This window comes from Lithobates pipiens, unplaced genomic scaffold, assembly GCF_037356315.1.
Source record: "Lithobates pipiens isolate NorthernLeopardFrog02 unplaced genomic scaffold, aLitPip1_a1.2 Scaffold_8, whole genome shotgun sequence".
Classification (NCBI taxonomy): domain Eukaryota; kingdom Metazoa; phylum Chordata; class Amphibia; order Anura; family Ranidae; genus Lithobates; species Lithobates pipiens.
The window spans coordinates 417319165-417342745 of NW_027507903.1; the positions used below are offsets into that span (position 1 = coordinate 417319165).

Below are 23581 nucleotides of genomic sequence, written 5' to 3' on the forward strand. Positions count from 1 at the left end.
TAACTCCAAAGAAATTTAATAAAAAGTTTTTTGATTTTCTTGTTTTTAGTTTTCAAGTATAACCATTTAACATCTACTGTAAGATAATTACAAAATAGATGTATGGCATATTTCAATGTTTTAATTTAAAAAAATTAAAACAGTTCCGTCATAAACATATTTCATTGAATGTAAACTTACTACCAACCTTACTTTAGCCAGCACTTGCATCAACAGTTTTGGTAAAAATTGCTTCCTTACTAGAAATTACTAGGTCCATTTATCAATGCTTTGACTCAAAATGTACCCAATTAAATTTGATGCAAAAGATGGGTGCAATTTGGTGCCTGGTTGAAAACACTTGTAACTAGACCCCTTAATATCAAACATAGATGTATGAAGTTGAAGAGTCATAAAATACTGTAAGCCATGAATGATATTTATGTGTACTCCAACATCAAATGAATGTCCTGCTACAGTTCCAACAAGCTTATAAAACAATAGATTGGGATAAAAATTCCAAATTGCATATCCATAAATCCTTAATAAAATATATAACTTAATAGTCACAAAAATGAAATAGTTTTAAAACATCATAGGCTTTATACAATAATGTATGTTGAGTAAGCAATATACTGAATTATGGTGCTGATCTAAAGATGACCATGAATAACTTTGTACAAAGAATATTTAGATTACATACATATCAATCAAAGCAAAAAGCCAATGATTTCATAGCACCATGTTAGCTCATGGTTATAGTTATCACTGTTTGTTCTGTATTGAAATTAATATACAACAGAGTGCCATGCTGAAGTTCAAGAATGAAGAGAATTCATGGGATAGGGATGGTACTAGGTCACGTCACTTGCTGGCCTGCTTCTGACCCAGTTTCATTTTTCTTACTAAGCATGGTGTTGAGTTCCTGTACCAGCTTATCTTGCATATTCATGGAAAAAGGAGAGGCCTTCTTCCACGCAGGAACCTTTGATGAGTCTGAGGGGGCTGTTGGCTCAAAAAACAGTGGTAATGTGCTCAAATCGAGTGTGCTTTTCGCACCCTGTGTTCTTGTAGTACCTAGCGGAGTTCGGTTGGGTTCCACCTGTCTTTCAAGAGAATTTGATTTTGTGATGCTAGGACCAGCACCTCTCTCTGCCATGACTGTTTTATTGCTATCACTTGGGAACGTCCTAAAACTTTCCACACATAGATTTCGGTCTAGAGACTGAGTCTTGTTAAAATGCTCCCTATCAGACCTTTCTGGGGAGCTGGACTTAGTTGGAGCAGATAGAGTTGCCTTTATCTGGTCTGGATTAGGGCTTAGTACAGGTTTTTTTGTCCGATCCAGTGGGGGAGGCAGATGGAGTCGTTCTGTTGATAGTATGCAGTCTAGTTCTGCCTGTGGTAGGCTGTGAAAATTTCCTACTTCTTCATACACAGGCTCATGTTCATCATCTTGTTTTTCCTGAAGCTCTTCTAGAGAGTCCTGATGCATCTTCATAGGCTAAAACAATACAAAATGTTATGTCAGAAAGCAACAAACATTTTTCTATTACCAAATTTAAAGCAAACCTCTGCTCTACTCACTCATGCACGACAAAGCAACGGGTTAGCTTTAATGAAGTGAAAGTTCCTGGTACTTTCATGTATAGAGAAGTACATGACTCGTTCCACATGACAGTGATGGTGCTTGTTCATCCAGCTCCATCACATGAGGATGGGGAGAGTTCCCCCTAGCCCTATGTAAGTTCTAACTGAAACAATTCAGAACTTATACAGGGCTTTGTTTCTTTGATCTTGGTGGTTGAATAAAGCTGTGAGGAGTGACATAAGGTATGTGTTTCTAAGGAGTGGGGCATCTGTCACTTTGTTTTACTGGCAAAGGTTCACTTAAAAACCTAGTACACACAGACTTTCTCTGTATCCCTGTTGTATTATGCTGAGCTCTTTTCCCTAAAGACTGAATGAAGTTCACTTGGCACAAGAACTTGGGTCAATTAAACTGTCCTTAGAACACTGCATGGCTGGAAACACCAACATATTGGATCATGTCCTGTTGGCTTTTGGTCAACATTGTTTATGATATACATCCCCATATGATATACACCAATACAGTGGCAGGTGTGTTTGCTGCGATGTTCAGAAAATATTTTTTAATTTTTACAGACAAGTTCCCTTGGTCCTTGTGGTCTATGCAGCTCAGCAGAACAGAACATAGAAAGACAAATTGTTTTTTTTTCTTATTTTTATGTACAGTTCATGCAAGAGGAAATTGACAAACATATGTTAAGTAAATGTACCTTACATGCACATGCAAACTGAAGTACACTCATGTTAGTCTGTGGCTAAACACTGAAAATGCTCTTTAATAATTTTAATTTATACTCTCTCAATCCTGCTACTTAAAGCTTATGCGTCCGATTGTTCAAAACAGCAGATCACAGCCAATTACCCTAGCTCTGTAAGGTTGACCATCACGTTGCTTTTTCAGTTAATATGATTTACATATGGGTACTATTTATGACACGCTTTCCATGTATGCAATAGTTAACGACTAGATGTGTATTATAAGGAATGAAAATCTGCAGCATTGGTAGAAGCAAACTCCCAGCATACTTAATAATATGTGCACTGGATAGCCTGGGACCTCTGGAGTCATATATGTAAATGACAATAGGGAGAGGTATAGCTCTCAATGAAGGTTTTTAAATGATTTTTTTTCTATAGTCAAGTGAAGAGGATTGGGGGTGGGTTTGTCCTCCACAAACTTATTCAGAACTGTGCAAAACTGTGTTCATTTATGCTGCTGATCCCCCTGCATCCAGGATAATTATATATCTGATTTAACAGTCAGAACTATACAATATGCATTACAATTTGAAATCTCTTTCCAGAAAAATATGTGACAGAATTATCTGCACTGAAAGGCGTTCATATCAAGGGCAATATAAGCTGTGGGGCCTTAAAGCAAAAACATTTTAAGTTTATTCTCAATGTGGATTCGCTGTTTTTATTTGAACTGGTGACCGATGTCTCCAGGACAGATAGTAATGTAAAGTTCAAAATTGAAAGCCTACCTTAACATGAGAGAAGGAGCATAAGCTTTGCTGATTGCAGAGCTACTGTATATGTCTGAATTTGCAGGAGGCGCGTGAGACCTCTACAGAGGGACTGCTGTTTCCTTCTCTATGCCATGCTAACTGGGACGGGCATTTCTACTGGTGGCTTTCTTATGGTGGCCTTCTAAGTGAAACAAACTGTAAGACTGCAAACCTAAAAAATTTGGCTTTAGATATGTTGCATTACTCTTTATGCTTGGATAAACCATGCAGTTAGAGATTTACTAAGCCATCTTTGTTACATGCTTCATAGCATTCATGTGGTCATTTATCACTACTGTTGTGACCCATTTTGGGTTTAATATAAAATCTCACAAATATTTGGGAAACTGGAAAATATTTAAACTTATTTTGTTACATTAGAAATATTCTCTTTCATCTACTGAACTCCAATGACTCCCACCAGCATTACAGAGAAGACCCCAAACAAAGCAAGGCCAGTGAGAGCCAGCAGATATGGGGAGATCTTTTTAAATATGATGCTTACATCAAAGTTTCAACCCAATCAAAAGGTGTAATATACATGGGAAACTGCACAACAGGTGAATTCTCCATTAGGCAGTAATAGGGCACAAGGGTATAAAACAGGGATATGCAATTAGTGGACCTCCAGCTGTTGCAGAACTACAAGTCCCATGAGGCACAGCAAGACTCCGAAAGCCATAAGCATGGCACCAAGAGGCAGTAGCATGATGAGACTTGTAGTTTTGCAACAGCTGGAGGTCCGCTAATTGCATATCCCTGATATAAAAGAATGGATAGAAAATAAACAATTTACCTAATCAAAAGCAAGTCTGTTGATCGTTCCCATACCGTAACCATACACATATCAACACTGCATATTGTCAAAAAATATATGCTTATTTGTGGCAAACCTTTGTGACAACGTGAGATGTCCTACTTTGATTAAAAGAAAAAAGTGTCTTATTGGCGGCATGCCACTGGCGTTGAGTTGTACAAAGTTAACCAACCTAGAAAGTGCATTATGTCCTATATGCTGATGTATCTTTTGGTTTAGTCTTATTAAAGGCAGAAATGGTTACACATGTCAGAAGATTACATAAATCAGCAATCGTAACATTTCCGGCTGTCATGCTACTGTACTTAATGTCTCAAAAACTGACATGCATTGTGCAAAGCATGATGAGTGCACATGCAAGGGTGTATACCACCACATATACTTACAAAGAACATTGACAGAGTTCTTCTTGTATGAAGACGACGCTAAGGAACAGAAATAAGGATTGAAAGAGAAGCATTGAGGCATAAACATTGCTAAAAGGGTAAAGGGGTGTTCCCTGGGCCCGGTCTCTTTCTTTATACGGTTTCCCTTTTCATAATCTTTGTGATTTATTTTTATTTTTTCATTTACAGCATACTCTACTGTCTTTGCATTCATTATTGTTATCTCATAATGGTCATTTTCAATAGTACACTTGTCACAAGCCTGAGCAATTAAAGCATAACATATGAATATAAAAGGAATAAGCAGTGACAAACACATATCTAAAAGAATAGTAACTCCAGAGGTATTGGCAACTGAAAACGCATGCAATTCTTAGCTTTTCACATAAAAACTAAGGTTAGCCCCAGTAACCCTGTTTATCTTATCTCCTTAGTCAACAATGAGGAAGCTGTGCACAGCTCAGTGTACACCCCCAACAACTTTGCTAACACAGGACTTTGTTTTCACCCTATGCTCTTGCAAAAACACATTTTGTTTTTTTTGTTTTTTTAGCAAATCAACCCAGTCCTGTATTTTCTGCAATAAAAAAAAAAACCTTCCTGCTCACAAATTTTGGTTTTTCAAAGAACATTACTTCGTCTTTTGCCATAAACAGTTTTTTTGTTTTTTTTTTCCCCAAAGACAGTTTTCTATCATTATTTGTATCAGTTTGATACAAATCTTCACAAGATAACCACATTCTTCAACTCCCTCCTCACATGTAGTACGTTTTTTAACTGAGGTTTTAAAATAGATATCAAAAAAGTTAGCTGCGAGGGAAACTAACCAACCTAAAGTCAATGTCTGACTTTATTTATTTATTTATTTTTTTATGTAAAAACCTATAATAATGAAAGAACCAACAGGAAATGAAAGTTCAGTATCGTGTTCTCATTAGGTTTATTTTAGGAAGAAGTATTAAAATGAAAGAACTAAAAGTTCAGGAGAGTGCTCTCATTCCATGACAGAAAAACTGATTTTAGTTTTATTCTGTTGCCAGTTTCGCACCTTAAAGGGTAAGTTCACCTTTGTATGATTTTGTTTTTCTTAAATTCCAGCTCCCCTATGTACCAATATAGCATTCATTTATTTATTTTTTTGCAAAAATATCAAAGCTTTCCATTAAATCTACAGTCACTTACTTTTCTTGTCCTAATCCACATTTCCAGACGTTTCCATTAGTAATATCTTCTTCCTGATCAGACTTTAGGTCATGACACAGGAAGGAGTTGACCAGCTGACCTCATTAGCACACACCCTGCATCATTCACCCACCCATTCCCAGGTGCATGTTTTTTTAAATGAAATGCAATCAATCTGTGATCACCCTTCTCACTAAATACACAATATACAATCAGATTGCATAGTGTATGGCCATGTTTATACACTTAAAATTACTAGTTGCGCTTTCAGTGACATTAACTGTTAACGGCATACCAAACACAGAAGCAAAAACATTTTGCCAAGTGAAAAAATGAGGGGCAAATGCAGCAAACTGCACTGTAAAAAAAAAAAACGCACAGCCCACAAAATGCCAAAATGTCCCATTAATCGCATGCAGTGCAGCCCATTGAAATCAATGGGCTGCCCTATGCGTGTGACAAGAAAAACGAGACACAAAACGTTCACTCCCACTATGCTAGATGTGAATGGGGCCTGAAAGTGAAATTGATGTGATAACACAAGAACAATGAGGCTGCATTCACATCTGTGCATTTTCTTGCATTTCAGAAATGCGCTGCACCAAAAAAACGCACCAAGCTCCACTCTAAAAATGAGTTCTGAAGCTTCTTTGGGCTGATTGCTGTGTGTAGGGCAGCCTATTCAGTTGGACAGGCTGCCCTATGTGTGATGAGTGAAAATGCTCCAAGACGTCTCCCCTCTCACTAAAACAAAAACAAAAGTGGGATGCGAGTTCCCGCTATGCAGAGATGTGAATGGGGCTTGAAGCTGAGTGTTTCTGTCTAGTCCCTCCAATGTACTTGTATAAAGATGGCCATACACTATGCAATCTGATTGTGTATTTAGTGAGAAGGGCGGTCACTGATTGATTGCACTTCATTTAAAAAATGTGCACCTGGGAATGGGAGGGTGAATGATGCAGGATGTGTGCTAAAGAGGTCAGCTGGTCAACTCCTTCCTGTGTCATGACCTAAAGTCTGATCAGGAAGAAAGACATTACTAATGGAAATGTGGATTAGGATAAGAAAAGTAAATGACTGTAGATTTAATGGAAAGCTTTGATATTTTTTTGCAAAAAAAGTACATGAATGCTATATTGGTGCATAGGGAGGGTGGAATTTAGAAAAAAAAAGTGTACAAAGGTGAACTTACCCTTTAAAGCAGAACCAGACCCCAATGGCCACAACTAAAAAAATTGAATCATTGCTTTTCTTCCAAATTTAAGAAATAGTGCATTACAAAATCCAGTGTCAAGCCAGGGTCTTTAACTACTTGCCTACTGGGCACTTTTACCCCCTTCCTGCTCATGCCAATTTTCAGCTTTCAGCCCTGTCGCATTTTGAATTGCATGGTCATGCAACTCTGTACCCAAACTAAATTTTTAACATATTTTTGATACAGATAGAGCTTTCTTTTGGTGGTATTTAATCACTATGGGTTTTTATTTTTTGCTAAAAAAAAAAATTGTAAATTTTGAAAAAAATCGTTTTTTCTTAGTTTCTGTTATAAAGTTTTGTAAATAAGTATTTTTTCTCCATTTACTGATGAGGCTGCACTGATGGGCACTAATGAAAAGGGACTGATGAGGTGGCAACGATGAGGAGGCACTAATATGCAGCACTGATGGGCACAGATAGGCAGCACTGATGGGCACTGATTGGCAGCACTTATGGGCAATGATAGGTGGCATAGATAGGCCTCACTGAAGGGCAGCACTGAAGGGCAGCACTGACTGCCATCACTTATGGGCACTGACTGGCGTTACTGCTGGGCACTGTTGGGGCTGCACTGATAATCAGTGCTCTGATGATCTGTGTAGATCTCGCCTGTGAGGAAATGTTGCTGATCGTCTCTCCTCACACACTGTCAGTGTGAGGAGAGAATCAGCATTCCCTTGTTTAAATGTGGTCAGCTGTGATTGGACACAGTTGATCACATGGGTAAAGAGGTTCATCATTGGCTCTTTACCTAGATCAGTGATGCGCCATGTCCCAGGGACAGAGCTCACCACAAATTGCCACGCTGCATGCCCCCGCAAGCACGGCGAGAGTGGGACGACGTCATATGATGTCGACCCAGAATGAGAGAGCTACCTTGCGCCCGTCATTTCACAATATGGTGGGTGGGAGGTGGTTAAAGTCTAAGTTCATCTTTAGGTAAAAAATAATAAGTACACAAACTTTTGCAGTAAAAAACAATGTGCATTTATTATTTATTCCCAAGGAGCCTGCAAAGTATTGCACCCAAGATCAGTGGATCTCCATGCTGACATGTCCTCCAGCTTTCTTGCCCATACCTCTGTACAGGCTCTCTTTTACAAAGCTGGAGGAAGAGTAAATGAACTACAAGGACGTTCATTAATGCCCTCATAGTCCATTGAGAACTACAAGTCTGAAGCCCCAGACAGACATGCCAATTTTGAATGTGACAGAGGAACCCCCGCCCGATGTCACGGGGGGGGGGGGGGTCATGGGGTGAGGTGGGAAGGTGCTGGAGCATGTTACACCCCAAATACAGGAGTAATATGTAACAGCAAACATGAACTTATCTTTTAAGACATCTATTGACCAAAAACCAAAAATATAATATATTGCAGTTCACCATTCCTTAGGTGAAGTGCCTGCATTTGTTTTGTTTTTTTTCAGGCCTTTTTACCTATATTTCTATCTGGTAATCCTGCAAATACATGCTTCCTATTGAAGAGTGACTACGGTACACTCACTCACTCCACTGTATCTGTGGACTGGACAAGCACATCTGCCTTTGTTTATCTTTGTTTACGTGAAGAATGGTTAGATTAGTAGCTTACAAAAGTAAATGTACAGGAAGCGACAAGGACGCTGCATTTATAGCAAGATCAACTGTGATTTTTTGTACTTGCTAAAAATACCTGGAATTGACTGGACTTGAGTTCAATATTGGATCCCTCAGTCTTAACTAGCTTTGGATTCATTATTCTGGCAAATTTTGTATAATCCAGTCATTTGGCATCTTGAACACATTTCTGGATCAAGCAGCACAACAAACAAAATGGATGTTGATTACTGCATACAGACCTAAATGTCTTATGTCGGACACCTTGGGGGTTATTTACGAAAGGCAAATCCACTCTGCACTGCAAGTGCACTTGGAAGTAAAGTTGCTGTAGATCTGGGTGGGACATGCAAGGAAAATAAAACAACAGCATTTTAGCTTGCACATGATTGGATGATAAAATCAGCAGAGCTTCCCCTCATTTCAGATCTACCCCTCAGATTTAGAGCGACTGCACTTCCATGTGCACTTGCTCGCCTTGTCTTTGCCTTTCGTAAATAACCCCCCATGACTTTATATGGATACTGACAGATGAGATCTCAGAAACCAGTATGATGTCAAACTATTTTCTTTAGAATAAATAACATTCATTTGACTGGAAAACAGAAGTAAAATATCATACTGAAACTACAGTGGGTTATCTTGTTTTGTTCAAACACAGAAAACTTCTAAATGTATCTTGCTTATACAGGACATGAATAGAATCAGCAATGTCTGATGCTACCATATTGCTGGTTAACTATACCATTCAGACATTTCCCCAAATTATGGGGAAAAGGGTATTTAGGCCTCATGCACACGAGACGCAGGTGAAAACTCTGCTCAAAAAAAGCTGAAAAGCGCGTTTAGAAACGCGCGTTTTGCCGCGTTTGCATGCCGCGTTTAGACGCGTTTAGCGGCGTTTGCATTTATAAGCGTTTATAAAGATAACATCATGTAGACCCTCCCCAAGCTCTCAAAGCATGTTTTTTTTAACTATTTCTGCTATTTTGATCAGAGTGAGCAGCAGCAGCATAGAGAGCAGTTTTACACTTGCATTTGCCTCTCTTTCTGTGGTATATATTTTGAAATGGATCCCATATTGAATATATGTCAGGAAATGCTCCTGATGTTGCTCTTGATGAGACAGCAACGTCGTTGCAAATTTCGTGAGAGGTCCAGAGTCAGAGCTCGTCGATATTGGACCCATCCATTGATGGGACAGCGAATGTCCGTTGGATATTTCACAAACATGTATGTGCAGCTGCGTACCTACCCCGACAAGTTTTTTAATTTTACCCGGATGTCCATTGTCACATTTGATCTGCTCTTAGAAAAAGTACAACCTGGTCTGACATTCGTGGACACCAATATGAGAAACAGTGTGTCACCAGAGGAACGTCTGTTGGTAACGATCAGGTATGTGTATATATTTATAAAATATATTTATCTATAGATGTTCAGATGAATTTTTTTTCTCTGTCCTTTATTTTTTAAAAATAATGTCTATTTATAGCAAATTATCCAATTTTATAAAATATTTAAAATTTTCTTGTGGCAATTTTTAACATGTTTTCATTATTTCTAATATAAAACAATATTAAAATAGTTAATTATTTATTTTTTTATCTTAATATATGTTTTTATTCATTTTTTCTAGTTTCAAATTGTTTTATTTAAAATCAAATCTATGTTAATTAGATTTTTTATAATTGTTTTAAATTTATTTGGCCATATATATATTTTTATCGTGAAATATGTACTGATTAATATATTTTAATGCTTTGCTGCTGTATATGGTAGTATAATATTTTTTAATGCCTTTAACCCTATCCCTTTCACTAACCCTAACCCTAATCCAACCCTTAATCCTAAACAATAACCACTTACCATAACACCCAACCCTAATGACCAAATTACATTGCCGCAGATGGTCACAGTTGACTTTGAGGCCATGTATCTCTGATGCAGAAAAGTGCATGACATTTTGTGACCCGACTTTGGGGCCCCCTATCTCAGGGTCACTTGGTGATAGGAACCCCAAATTTGGATATGTTGTAGTGCTAGATCCACAGTGTCTGCATACCAAATGGTATTCCTGGCAATAAGTGGCCCCAAGATATGGGCCCCCAAAGTCGGGTTACAAAATGTCATTCTCAGATCATATTTCTGAGTTTTCAGGTCCAAAAAATTGGGTTCCTTTAAAAACGCATATAAACGCAAACGCGGCTAAACGCGGGTGCTGCGTTTAGCCGCGTTTTGCATCTGAAACGTGGAAAGTTTTGTGTCTGAACCCATTTTTTGCTTCTGGAAAAATGAGGTTAAACGCAACTGCATAAAAACGGCAAAAAACGAGACTGTGTGCATGTACACATAGGATAACACTGAATGAGTTCAGGGGCAGTTGAAAAAAGTGTCCAACTGCATCTGAACACGCGTTTAACTGCGTCTCGTGTGCATGAGGCCTAAAAGGCACATCACTGACAGCTGGATTCCAGCAAGAGGTAACACCATAACTTTTGACCTTCACAGTAAATATCTGCAGTTAAAGACCTACCTGTCATGAAAGAAATATGGTGGCTGCCACTCCTAACATCTCTTTCTGAAAATAGTAGTTGATTGGTTGTACTACAGCTGATTTGGTTTTGCACAGAGCAGCCACGATCCTCCTCTTCTCAATCTCCCAGTTGGTGGTCCTGGCTCCTCCCCCCTACTGAATGCCCCCATAGAAAGCCACACTCTATAAGGGCATTCGTGCAGGTTCCATCCTGAGCTGCCCTGCCTGCATCTATTGACACAGAGGGCTTGGCCCACCCCCCACTCCCTCATCATTGATTTGATTGACAGGAGCTGGAGCCAATGGCTTCCACTGCTATCAATCTGCCCAGCGAGGAACCGCTGCTCTCATGCCCAGTGCTGGATTGAGATTGCCCTCAGGTAAGTATCAGGAGTGCTTGGGGGGGGGGGGATCCTCTGTAGCAGAAGGCTTTTTACCTTAATGCATAGAAAACCTTAAGAATTTAGAAGCACTTTAGGCATGCTGGTAGTTGCCGGCTCCTTAACAACCAGCAATTCACTGGTCATTAACCTCCCTAGCGGTAATCCCGAGTCTGGCTCGGGTTGGGATTTTAGCAACATAAACGGTAACCCCGAGCCAGACTCGGGATCGCATCGCTGGATACAGGGAGGACACAGGGAGAGTTACTTACCTTGTCCCCTGGATCCAGCGATGTCCTCCGCACTGTGTGATCGAGCTGTCCTCCGCTCGATTCACAGTGCCGAATACCGCCGAGCTCCGTTCCCTGCGGCGTTATGGCGCACGGGAGCGGAGATCGGCGCCAAATTCAAAAAAGTCAAAACACACAAAACACACACAGTACTGTAATCTTACAGATTACAGTACTGTATAAAATCATTACACACCCCCTTTGTCCCTAGTGGTCTGTGCAGTGCCCTGCATGCACTTTTATATTATAAATACTGTTTTTTCTGCCTGGAATTTGGAGATTGCCCATAGCAACCAAAAAATGTCCCTTTATGTCAAAAGTGGTTTTAGACCAACTGAAAAACAGCGATAATAAATTATAATCACTTGCAGAATTGAGCGATAGCGATTTGTGGGGAAATTCATCATCACACACTAAATATAATGACAGCGACAATTCTGCAAATGAGCAAATTTCAGCGTTTTTGGATTTGATTACATTATTGAATAATTTTTATTATTATTTTATTATATTATAAACTTTATCATACCCGGGATGTCTGCTAGACTCTGGTTTGAACAGATTTAAGAGAGTTATTCCTAAGAATTACAGGACTACAATATAAAATGCCAAATTTCCATGCAAAATAATTGTACCGCTTTCAGCACCTAAAACCAGAACTAATCATACCGCCAGGGAGGTTAAGGATGCTTGCCGGTGCTCACTCCTTCACAACCAGCATATTTTTCTTAAATTGTCATGTGACCCCCAAAATTACACCAAAAAACACACCTTTGGTGTGTTTTTCATGTATTTTTGGTATGTCTCCATTGACTTATACATTTACAATTGATCCTGTTCCCAAAGGCAGCATTACGGGGAGGCACCGGAAGGCAGTTCCCCAACGTATCCTTCATGCAGAATTTACTATTTTGTATTCCACACAATGTCCCCCCCCCACCTCCAGTCAGTGTCTAGTGCCAGCTTTGCATGGGGCAGGCTATATACACTTTGAAAATTGAGCTGCAAAAAAAAAAAAAAAAAGTGCTTTGAAGCAGTATTACAATACAAAACCAAAAATGTTATATATTGCAGTTTAGCAATCATTGGATTTGGTGGCTACATTTGTTTTTCTTTTTTTACGCTTTTTTGCTTCTGTTTTCACCTGAGAATCTGGCCAGTAACATACTTCCTGTATTATAATGCCTCCACTCTGGATGAAGGAGCATTTGGTCACCTTTGGACAGCATCATTATTTTTTTTGTAAATTCGTTTTTATTAACAGATTTTCAACACAAACAACACATACAAACACATGACCCAGAGCCCCCCCCCCCTCCCTCCCATACCCCTGTGCAGCCCCCCAGTCGATATCAGATCTCAGAGCATGTTCATCAGCCGTATCCCGCAGATAAAAACTAGCTCCCCAAAAAGTAATGATGTACCCTGACTCTGAAGGCACAACAGAAAGACCCATAGAGCTCATAGCATCAACCTGCCCCGTGCACCTATTGGCTATCAAGGAATCCTCTCCCCACTCAGCAAACTAATTCAAAGTATCTTTGGCGTCTATCCAGCCCTGCCACACTTTCTCAAATTTCTTGGAGCATCCCCTACTTAGGTACGTGGCCTTGTAAAGTGGAAGTGCTTTGTTAATCAGGCTTTTCCAATATGACACAGTAGGTGATTCAGGTTTTTTCCAACATAACAGGATGGGACAGCATCATTATTAAGCTGGAGGGGAGGGAATGTTAGATGTTCTAGCAGATTTAGATACACTAACTGAAACAAAACTCCAGCTCACACTGCAGGTACACAAGTAGTTACAGTAACAGTTTTTTCTCTTGGGATAAAGGTTTTACACAAATAAAAGCTGATCATTATAAGCACCCCTGTCAGTGGTAAATGGTTTGCCTCAAACACTAATTGCTACATTTAGAGGAGAGCTTGTTCTTTTGAAAAACAAAACGACTTACTGGCCGGATTGCCAGGTGAAAATAAAGGAAAGAGCATAAAAAAGCAACTGCAGCCATCACATCTAATGATCTAAAGACTTGGTAAGCTACAATATAATAAATGTTGTTTTGTGGGTTTAATACTGCTCTACTCATGGTTATGATTTGTGCCCCCTTATCACCTTTCTTTAATGAAATATGTATTTAGATCAAGTTGCCAACTAGCACTGTTCTGGAATGGGCTGTTTCAGGTATGTGGAAATTAAATAATGTGGACGCCACACTTCCATCTTTGGTCCAACTCATACGAATACCATTACTTTTTCACACAGTCCTTAGGATTAGTGAAAAATATCATGTAACAAAACGACATGGCTGCAACGCTCTACCAAGCATGCATCATTTGCCCCAGTCAACATGGGAGCTATTTCACTGAAACTTACCAGTGTCTGATTAGCAGTCACCATGGTAGAGTTGGTGTCATCCCCACGAATCGGTACTAAAGGCATAGTACCAAATTTCTGCTTGGTTACATCAGAGGAGGAATGACGTCTTAAAATCACAGGGCGAAGGTCATCATGCTGCAAAACATTCATTTTGTTTTTAATCATAAATACTACATCATTAAAAGTATTGCAGCAGGATGTGTGATGTTTGTGCATGAATATTTACTTTTTTCATTTTTAGTTATGATTTTTACCTTGCAGTAATTATTTAACTTTTCACATCTTTATGCTACCATATTTCCATATACAGATGTGTCAGTTCTACCTCTATTGGGTATTTAGTCAGCATTCTTGACAAACAACCTCAGACACCTAGAGAGTTCAATGTTTTTAGTATGTCAGACCTGACTGGTAGACGAGAGTAGATGAACAATAAAGCTCAACTTCTGTGAAGCACTACCATTGGGAAAAAGCTTGCCTGTAATTTGTTAATATGGCTACCTGCATATAAATATACACTATATTACCGAAAGTAGTGGGATTTCTGCCTACACGCACATAAATTTTAATTGCATCCAAGTCTTAGTCTGTTGGGTTCAATATTGAGTTGGCCCACCCTTTGCCGCTATAAGAGCTTCAACTCTTCTAGGAAGGCTGTTCGCAAGGGTTAGGAGTGTCTATGGGAGGGAATGTTTGATCATTCTTCCAGAAGAGTATTTGTGAGATTAAGCACTGATGTGGATGAGAAAGCCTGGGTCACAGTCTCTGCTCTAATTCATCCCAAAGGTGTTCTCTTGGGTTGAGGACTCTGTGCAGGCCAGCCAAGTTCCTCCACCTCAAATTGGACCCTTAGTAGGCTCTGCGTTAAGGATAAGGTAACCCAGGGTTTGCCCGTATGCTGGTACCAGTTCCTAGCTTTTAATAATACAATCTGTAGTGTGTAGCACATTCTTTTGGTTTTATAGGCGGAGGATTTGGGAGACATTACATTTATTGTGGTAAGCCCTAAAATTTTACCTCTAACTTTTTATCAAGCATTTTAAAATTGCCATTTTCTCCCTCTTATCTAGACTCATGCTGGCTACACACTAAAATTTTATTTAAAATTTTAATCTTAGGTATGTTCCTTTTATTTTCTAATCATTAAAGGAGAAGTTCAGCCTGAGCTTATTTGACTGGGCTTCTCCTGTGGGACACAGGAGTGCAATTCGTATTGCACTCCTGTAACCTGTTTTCAGCAGAGAGCAGTCTGAAGTCCGCTCTCTGCTGACATCACAGGAATCAGTCCAGGCACCATGTCATCATGAAAATAAAGTCTGGATCCGCCAGGCGCCTGGACTGATGCCCGCACCCATTCTCAGTGCAGAGGCGCCGAGGGACAGATGCAGCATCAGACAGATGATGCATCCACCTAGGTAAGCATGATGGGTAAATAAAAAAAAAACATACTTCTCTTTTAATGGAGTCAAATCAATATCTGTTTGTAAAGAATTCTGTTGATAGGCATCTGGAAGAACTCTTAAAGGCCTTCTTTGTCCTTGCACGTTCTGCCCTGCAGCAAACAAGTCCACTAAGCCAGACCAGAAGCTCTCCTTACAATAGGCCCCTCCACTCTTTGAAGTGAGGGACTGTCTGTTGGAATTTGCTCCAGTCTGGATCCATGACATACCGAACCCCTGGGTCCAATCTGTCTTTTCAAAGCAGTACAAAATAGAATATCTTTCTCTGCCCCCTCCTTGGTTTTTGCTTTCCAATCTTCCAGCTTCAGACCAAAAGGCGGCAAATTTAATGACCGCCCTACACTACCTTCAGGTACAAGGAGTGGTTGTACCAGTTCCTTCAGAAGAAGGTTTTCAAGGTATCTATTTAAACCTATCCAGAGTCCCAAACTCAAATGGGAGATCCTGCTCTATAATGGACTTAAATCTCTAAACAGCTTCTTTGTGTAACGAAAATTCAGATGAAATAAAAGAGATCTGTCATTAGTTCTCTCAGACAAAGGGAGTTTCTGGCATCAGTAGATATACAATATGCGTATCTATACATTACCATCTTTCCCTCACATCTACACTTTTTGCAGTTTGCTGCCTGTAAATTCCTTATCTTAAAGTATAGTACAGGACACATGCCCCACACCTCTTTGACCACAGTAGATCAATCCTTATTGCTTGCTAAAAAACTGGATTCTCCCAGACTGTGCAGGCTTATATGAGTACGCTATAGGGGCAGCCCTAGTATGTTTTTTTGCCAGTGTCCCATACTGAAGATAGCATGCACATAACCTGTGGTGTATCAATACAAGTACTGCATTCTGTACTATACCTCAAGAAAAGGAATTTACAGGTAATGTAGTGCTCATGTGCTATAAAGAGACATGCTGATAGGAGGAGATCTGAATTTATCAGTCTGCTGTTTGTCATTTCATTGTCCAGTCACAGCCTGGGGGACTTTTAAATGTTACTTTACTGCAGCAAAGAAAAATGAGGTCTCTTGCCCTGTCATGCAGATGTTTGGTGTGCTACAAATCTGTATAGATCTCAAAACCGGATACACATAAAGACAAATACTTTGATAGGTAAAACAGTTTCCTTATTTGTATTTAATTTGTGTGTTTAGCGGTTTGCTTGGAGTTCTGCCTTAAAGTGGTTGTAAACCTCAGAAAAGAAATATGAACAAAGCATATTCCTCTATAGTGTGTACTTGTCTCAATCCCATGCACTAAGTGTAATTTCTGTCTGCTGCCCCATTCCTCTGTTATCAGCATGAATTGCTTCAGACAAGTTTTCCTGACGCCAAGAAAAAATTAAATGTTGTGTGAGGGGGGTGTCCCTTCCCTCCAATCAGTTGTCAGAGCTCTTCTTAACTGACCTCTGCAGTGTATAATTTCAGTTCCCTGCCCCCTGTTTTCTGACAGCTCAGACAAGCTTTTATACATGCTGGACTTTGAACTGTTGTAAAGAAGAGAAGACTGCAGATAAACAGGTCAGGTGCAACATATGTAGCAGGAATTGTTTCATGTCTGTGTATCACATGAGGCCAGTCACGTCATTGGGTATATGTAAGGATTTACAACCACTTAAATGAAGTCCATATATGTGTATAGCGTGATTGTACAGGCCAAAGTCAGCGAAACTGAAATAAAAAGGCGTATTTAGAGAAAATCTATGTAAACTATAAATATATATCAAGAGGCCTAATAATAACAGAGAACAAATTCCACTATCAGCTCTTCCCCAGGAACCTGCATGTTTACTCCAGACAAAACAAGTTAGGAATGCTCAGTATAAATTGCTCTCAAGTATCTATTAACTTGCTTGGCCACCTAAAGCTCCTCACGTGTTTGCTCCTTGGATGATGACACCACAGTAAAATGGTGAAGACTGTACTGTCACTACTTATTCAAAACTGTCCAGCATTGATTGACCATGTAACCCTCCACTAATGTGTGTGCTGCTGTGCCAATGCTTTCTTAAGGGGGTAGAGATAGCTGGACTGTACAGGGTGCTCCCTCATACCCCATAACATCACCTCCAGCATTATATTACAGTAATAAATTATGGAACTTATATTTCCGGGGAACAGTTAAATACTGTGTCACATGTATATGACATTAGTCTCTATACCAATTGTTTCTCCCCACCAGCCTTATTATTCATTTTCCAGGAATTACACTCATTATGGTAATGCTCCAGCCTGGGGGAAAAAAATGTAAAGTCAACAGCTACAAATACTGTAGCTGCTAACTTTTAATGTATGGACACTTACCTGTCCAGGGAGCACGAGACGGCACCCCAGGCGATTTTCGGATCGGCTCTCAGGTGCTGCCGCTGCCATTCCTGGTAAGAGAAACCGGAAGTGAAGCCTTTCAGCTTCACAGCTGATTCCCTTCTGCACATGAGCAAAGTGCACTGCACTTTCTAACTGGCCCGGTGGTGGAGGAAGGAGACTGAACTTATGAAGGATGCTGAAAGGCGGTGCAGTCTCCCGAGACCTGGGGAAGGGTACCTGTCCATAACAGGTACCAGTTCCCACTCCCCCCTGAAAGGTGCCAAATGTGGCACCGGAGAGGGGGGGGGGGGGGAGCAGATCGGTTGAGCTTCCACTTTTGGGTGGAACTTCGCTTTAAAAACATATAATGTGCACCTGGGACATTTTTTTCCCACTGTGAGCTGAAAATCTAACATTTTACAGCTTACCAGTTCTTAGATGAGGTGTCGGCATTAGTTTTATTTTTAGGATAACATTTTTAGCAAGGGCAGAAAAATATGATATTTGCAGTCCAAAAAAGCAGACAGGAAAAGTAGATCATCTTAGAACAATTGGTTATATTCTAGTGCTGCTTTCAGGTGGTTATGACACTGGCAAACAAAAAAAGTTAAGCCAGCCTCTAAATAACCTCAACTCCAACCGTCATGACTCAGTTTTGTGAATAAGTAGAATAGAGGGACAATTACAAAGAAAGGTAGGACTTGTGTTCCTCAATGGACACAAAAATAAGATTTTACAGTGGAGGAGTGAGCACAACCACCCAGGGACAGCGTGTCATGTGAAAAATCACCTAGTGAAAATAAAAGACAGAATCCTTAAAACAAATGCAGCTACCTCATCTAAAGACTGGTAAGCTGCAATATACTACATTTTTGTTTTGGGGTTCACATACGTGGAATACGGGGATCCGTACTGTATTATGTAAAATGGATAATTTGTGTCCGGAAGCTACAGAAGCAGCATTGCGCTGTATAAAGTATTTGTTCCTGCTTTGGGATTTGTTTAACAAAACAGCTGTCTACTTTGCACAGTGTGTTCATTTGGAGTTGTTTAGAGGCTATCAATTATCCTGCTTTTATAACACAGAAAATCATATAGTCAACACATTACATTACATTTCCTTAATTTGTTATTTCAAGTAGTATGCATGTTATACATATTATTTTATTACCTGTGCCTTAAGAATGCTGCTGATCCAGTCCCACATCTCTGCCTGAGTTGTGCAGCACAGGCACCTACAAAACATGTCAAATATATACATGTTTATATCTATACATGGTTTCAGCTTTAAAACAAATATTTTCATTAATACATTGACAATCATCATGAGTTGGCACAAGTATGTTAGAACTCAGAATACTTACAATTGCTGTTTATCCAAGTGTATAGTGAAGCCCCACCTAGTGAAGAAACAAGGAACTGCAATCAGCATGAATAAAATGAAATAAACACTGTAAGGCTAATTCAGTAAGGCAGTGCAGAAAATGTTTATTTTAAGACTTAAGTTTAATTGTTGTAATTTAAACCCATACAGTGATCTTCTCCTATTTTCCTATTTTAGTCAGTTAAATATACTATGCATTTTTTTTACATATATCCCATTAGACCCAAAAAAAAACGATTGATCTTCCCAGAAATCTTGTGAGCTGATATCTTCCTGTGCTTTCTGCCTCTGCTAACTGATATCAGTTCACATCATTCCCAGTTATCTCAGGGGGGTCTATGTTATGGAGAAGAAGAGAGGTGTTCTGTTGTCCTAAAACACTTTCTGTCAAACAGCGACAATGTTGCCTCTCTATAGATACAGTACAGTGAGCATTGTGACTCTAAAACAGGAATCTTTCATTTTCAGGATCACCAGATGAAAATGAAGGAAAAACAGCCTGAAAAGATAATAGAATAATAAAACCGCATCCAAGGTCCTGTGAACTGTAAAAAAAAAATAAAAAAATAATATATGTAGCGCCCTGCTCCTGATGAGCAGACACTATTATTTTTTTTTCAAATTTGGTTGTCTGAAGCTGTAGTTTGGCTCAGATTAATTTCTCTAAACGTTCTGGTTTCTGTACCAGTCCAGCTGGGTTGCACTGATTCCCACTTGACCGTAGGTGTCGCTGTCACCGTCGGTGGGTGTGGAACAGCAGCAGGCTGGATGCATTGAATACGGCCTCTTGCTTGGAAAAAGTTCAGTGGGTGTGGTTTCCCTGCTGTACATTCTGGGAGAGGGTATTTAAGGTACCGACACCATTTTATGGGGATGTTTTTCCGGGCCCCTGACTTGGGGTCCACTATCACAACCTCATGGCCCTCCTGGCCTGGGGCCTGTGGCGCATGGATCTGCACCTCGGGGCCAGCTGGCCTGAGGCTCTGCAACTGAGAGTGTAGGCCCAGGAATGACCCCCACCCCGTCAACCTCTGCAGCAATGCTGGCAGCACTCATATGTCTATATCCCAAAGACAACCTCTGGATATGACGCTGAGCACGTGCCCTCAACTTCTTTGGTTGACCATGGCAAGGCCTGTTCTGGGTGGAACCTGTCCTGTTAAAACACTGTATGGTCTTGGCCACCGTGCTGCAGCTCAGTTGTAGCACCTTGGCAATCTACTTATAGCCTAGGCCATCTTTATGTAGAGCCATAATTCTTTTTTTAAGATCCTCAGAGAGTTCTTTGCCATGAGGTACCACGTTAAACTTCCAGTGATCAGTATGAGAGAGTGAGAGTGATAACAACAAATTTAACACACCTGCTCCCCATTCACACCTGAGACCTTCTAACACTAATGAGTCACATGACGCCAGATAGGGAAAAGGGCTAATTGGGCCCAATTTGGGCATTTTCACTTAGAGGTGTTCTCACTTTTGTTGCCAGCGGTTTAGACATTAATGGGTGTGTGTTGAGTTATTTTGAGGGAGACAGCAAATTTACACTGTTATACAAGCTGCACACACACACTACTTTACATTGCAGCAAAGTGTAATTTCTTCAGTGTGGTTATATGAAAAGATATAATAAAATAGTCCCAAAAATGTATGGGGTGTACTCACTTTTGTGAGATACTGTATATACACACACCCACCTATATATACACGTCTATAGGAGCCATCACATTTTTTTCTCCTGGAAACGTAGCACAACAACACAATAAAAACTACTCCCATACAGTCTAAATGATAAAAAAAAATACATAATATATTACATAAAGACACAGCACTAAATTAGCTAATGTGATTTGTGCATCAGTTCAACAGCTAAGGCCAGGGGCGGACTGACCATTGGGCCACTCGGGCACTGCCCGAGGGCCCCATGCCACTAGGGGGCCCCATAAGGGTTGCCAGCCTCAGTAAAACCAGGGAAAGTATGTAAAAATCTGTGTTTTTTTTTACATCTGTCTCTGAAATGTCCCTTACCGACATCCTTTTGGTCTAAAAATTCAGAGATTATAGCTGCCCCACCTCTCCAGTGCCTTCTCAGCCAATAGAAACATGTCTGTGTATACTGTGTGATTGTATACTGTGTGTGTGTCTGTGTTTGTGTATACTGTGTGGCCCCATAATCTCCTATTGTCCGGGGGCCCCATAATCTCCTATTGCCTGGGGGCCCCATGATTTGTCAGTCCGTCCCTGGCTAAGGCATGTATGAGGAGGTTTTTAATCTTGAAACTAAAGTTTTGTTTCATTTTTATTTCTCACATATGACCTAGTACTTGCTTCATATCAATTCATGCCAGCAAAAATGTTATTATTATTTTATTACAACTCTAAATGTAAAGCCTTTGTTATTATTATATGATGCACCACTCATGAGTGATCTATGCATTTTCAATAGTTTAAACAGTTATTTGAATATGTATAAAAGCAAAACCTACGGAGACGGTGGCTTTACTTTCTTTCTAATTCCCATGTAAACCTTGGCAGTTTCAAGAGTCCATTCTCTTTCAGGCTTGGAGCTCTGCAACACAAAATAATATCCACAGTGAATATGATGCTTTAGTTAGAGCTTTATTAAAGCTCTTTGCTACTAAGAGATTTAAAATATACTGTATGTAACCTCGTAAACAGAATCACTAAAATAACAAAAACAGAATCACTAAAATAACATGTAAATGTTGATGTAATTTCAAAAGTCAAAATCTGCAGCTTTCTTTAAAATAATGTCTGGTGTCCTACCATGAAGGTCTTTGTTTAGACACTTCATGTTATGGGGTGACAACACTCTGTCCCTGTCTTCCAATTGCTCTACTGCATTGTCACTTGACCATACGGACTTCCAATGGAGACTCCAAGTGTCTGTGTCCACAAACACTATGCAGGCATGGTTTAGTACTGTCACTATCAGGAAACTCGTCTTGGAAAATTCCATGCAGCCATCATTGTAATGCAAGTGTAAGGAAATTGGTGCTAAGAGGCTGCAGGAGATCGGAAGCACTAGGACGTAACAAAGTATTAAAAAAAAAAAAAAACAGACATTTTTCTAATTAATTATTAAATTTGGGGCAAAATATTTGTGAATCACAAGTGAAAACATTGGTAAATAAACTATAGCTGTGTAATCCTGGACGTAAAGTGTAACTGACAGAAAAAGAGACATCTTATGAGGGTTAACACTCTCACTACTTCTGTTTTATTATCAAATTCCTTGAATAAGGTTTTGTAATAATCAAAAAGAAAAAACATGAAAGCAAGGAGGAGGAAATAAAATAAAAAAACGGGGATGAAGAAGAGACATGCAGAAAGGATCAAAGGGGTTTTAGATATTAAACCTTTTTTTCTTTAAGCAGAAGAAGTTTTCGATCCTTGATAACAAAATATCTCTCCTGAAATTTGCAGGCCAGTAACTTTGGGGTTTCTTCTCTGCATTTCAACAAGCCACATTTTGGGCTTTCCCTCTTTGTACCTAAAAGACACATGTACGTTAGCAGTCCCTATGTTTTTTTTTTTTAATCTTTATTAACAGTTAAAGATGCATATACGTTAAAAGCACACATTTAAATAACTATGAATTCCTTTAAAGCTTAGTGTGAACCTGTGGTTAGGCTATGGACATCACTGACCTATATGGCTGCATCATCTTGGCGTTAATTTGCTATAGAATAGGGTCTCAAAGAAATAGGAACCTGATGTACCCATGTATGAAAACCTGTGCATGTGACAAACACGGCAATGCACAAAGTTTGGAGTGGCCAATGGAAAAGAACGTGAGCAGGATAACAGTTTTAACAAAGGACAGTGACAATTTCCACCTGTGAACAGACAGATTCCTTCTGCAAATGAAATCTTCTTTACAAGAAGGTAAGCAGAGCTAGGCTCCGCCAGCTTGCACCACTGTAGGGCTTGCTCCAGGACTCTCTCCTTGGGATGTAATGGTCTCTCTGTGGAAAAATAGGAATATAATAAATATCAAAGAAGAGTCTTAATAATTTCTCATTTCAAGGTTATCATTGCAATTTACAGAAGATGAAAAGAAGGCATAGCTTTACAATGACCATGTTCAAAGGGATTTTAGATGGGCAAAAGCGGAAAACTTTCAGGCTCTGTTCACACCTAGGCATTTTTTGGGTGTTTAACTGCTGTAAGCCTCAGCTCTAAAAACACCCAACAAGACAAATCCCATTCATTTCAATGGCCCCTGTTCACAGCTAAGCATTCTATCACCTGAAGTAAAACGTCCGTCGTTCAAAAAAGTATATGAGCTTATTTTTTAGCAGACTGCAGGCATTTTAATGTTTTTACATTGGTGACTTTTTCACCTTGAAAACGCTTATACAAAAACACTGCAAAACTCTGCAAAAACGCCAGAAAAAACGCCTGTAAAATAGCAACGCCTAGATGTGAACAGAGCCTCAGGTGCACTCAGCTTGTATTTGAGATTAGTTAGAGATGCCTCTGATCGTGTCCCTTTAACAGGTG

The 23581-nt window shown here is 39.6% G+C and overlaps 1 protein-coding gene across 2 annotated transcripts in view; it reads right to left on the reverse strand.

Annotated features, from left to right (window-relative positions):
• Positions 1-23581, reverse strand: part of ARAP3 (ArfGAP with RhoGAP domain, ankyrin repeat and PH domain 3) — a 149892-nt gene continuing 126311 nt past the window's right edge. Inside the window, exons 26-33 of one of the 2 annotated variants that reach the window (XM_077474239.1) lie at positions 22915-23043; positions 22435-22568; positions 21541-21623; positions 19038-19073; positions 18845-18908; positions 13903-14040; positions 4284-4322; positions 1-1483 (exon numbers count right to left, since the gene is read on the reverse strand). In XM_077474239.1, the coding sequence (XP_077330365.1) occupies positions 839-1483; positions 4284-4322; positions 13903-14040; positions 18845-18908; positions 19038-19073; positions 21541-21623; positions 22435-22568; positions 22915-23043 (1268 nt within the window). In that variant the 3' untranslated portion in view covers positions 1-838. The remainder of the gene's footprint in view (positions 1484-4283; positions 4323-13902; positions 14041-18844; positions 18909-19037; positions 19074-21540; positions 21624-22434; positions 22569-22914; positions 23044-23581) is intronic. The other variant, XM_077474240.1, reaches the window with a different exon arrangement.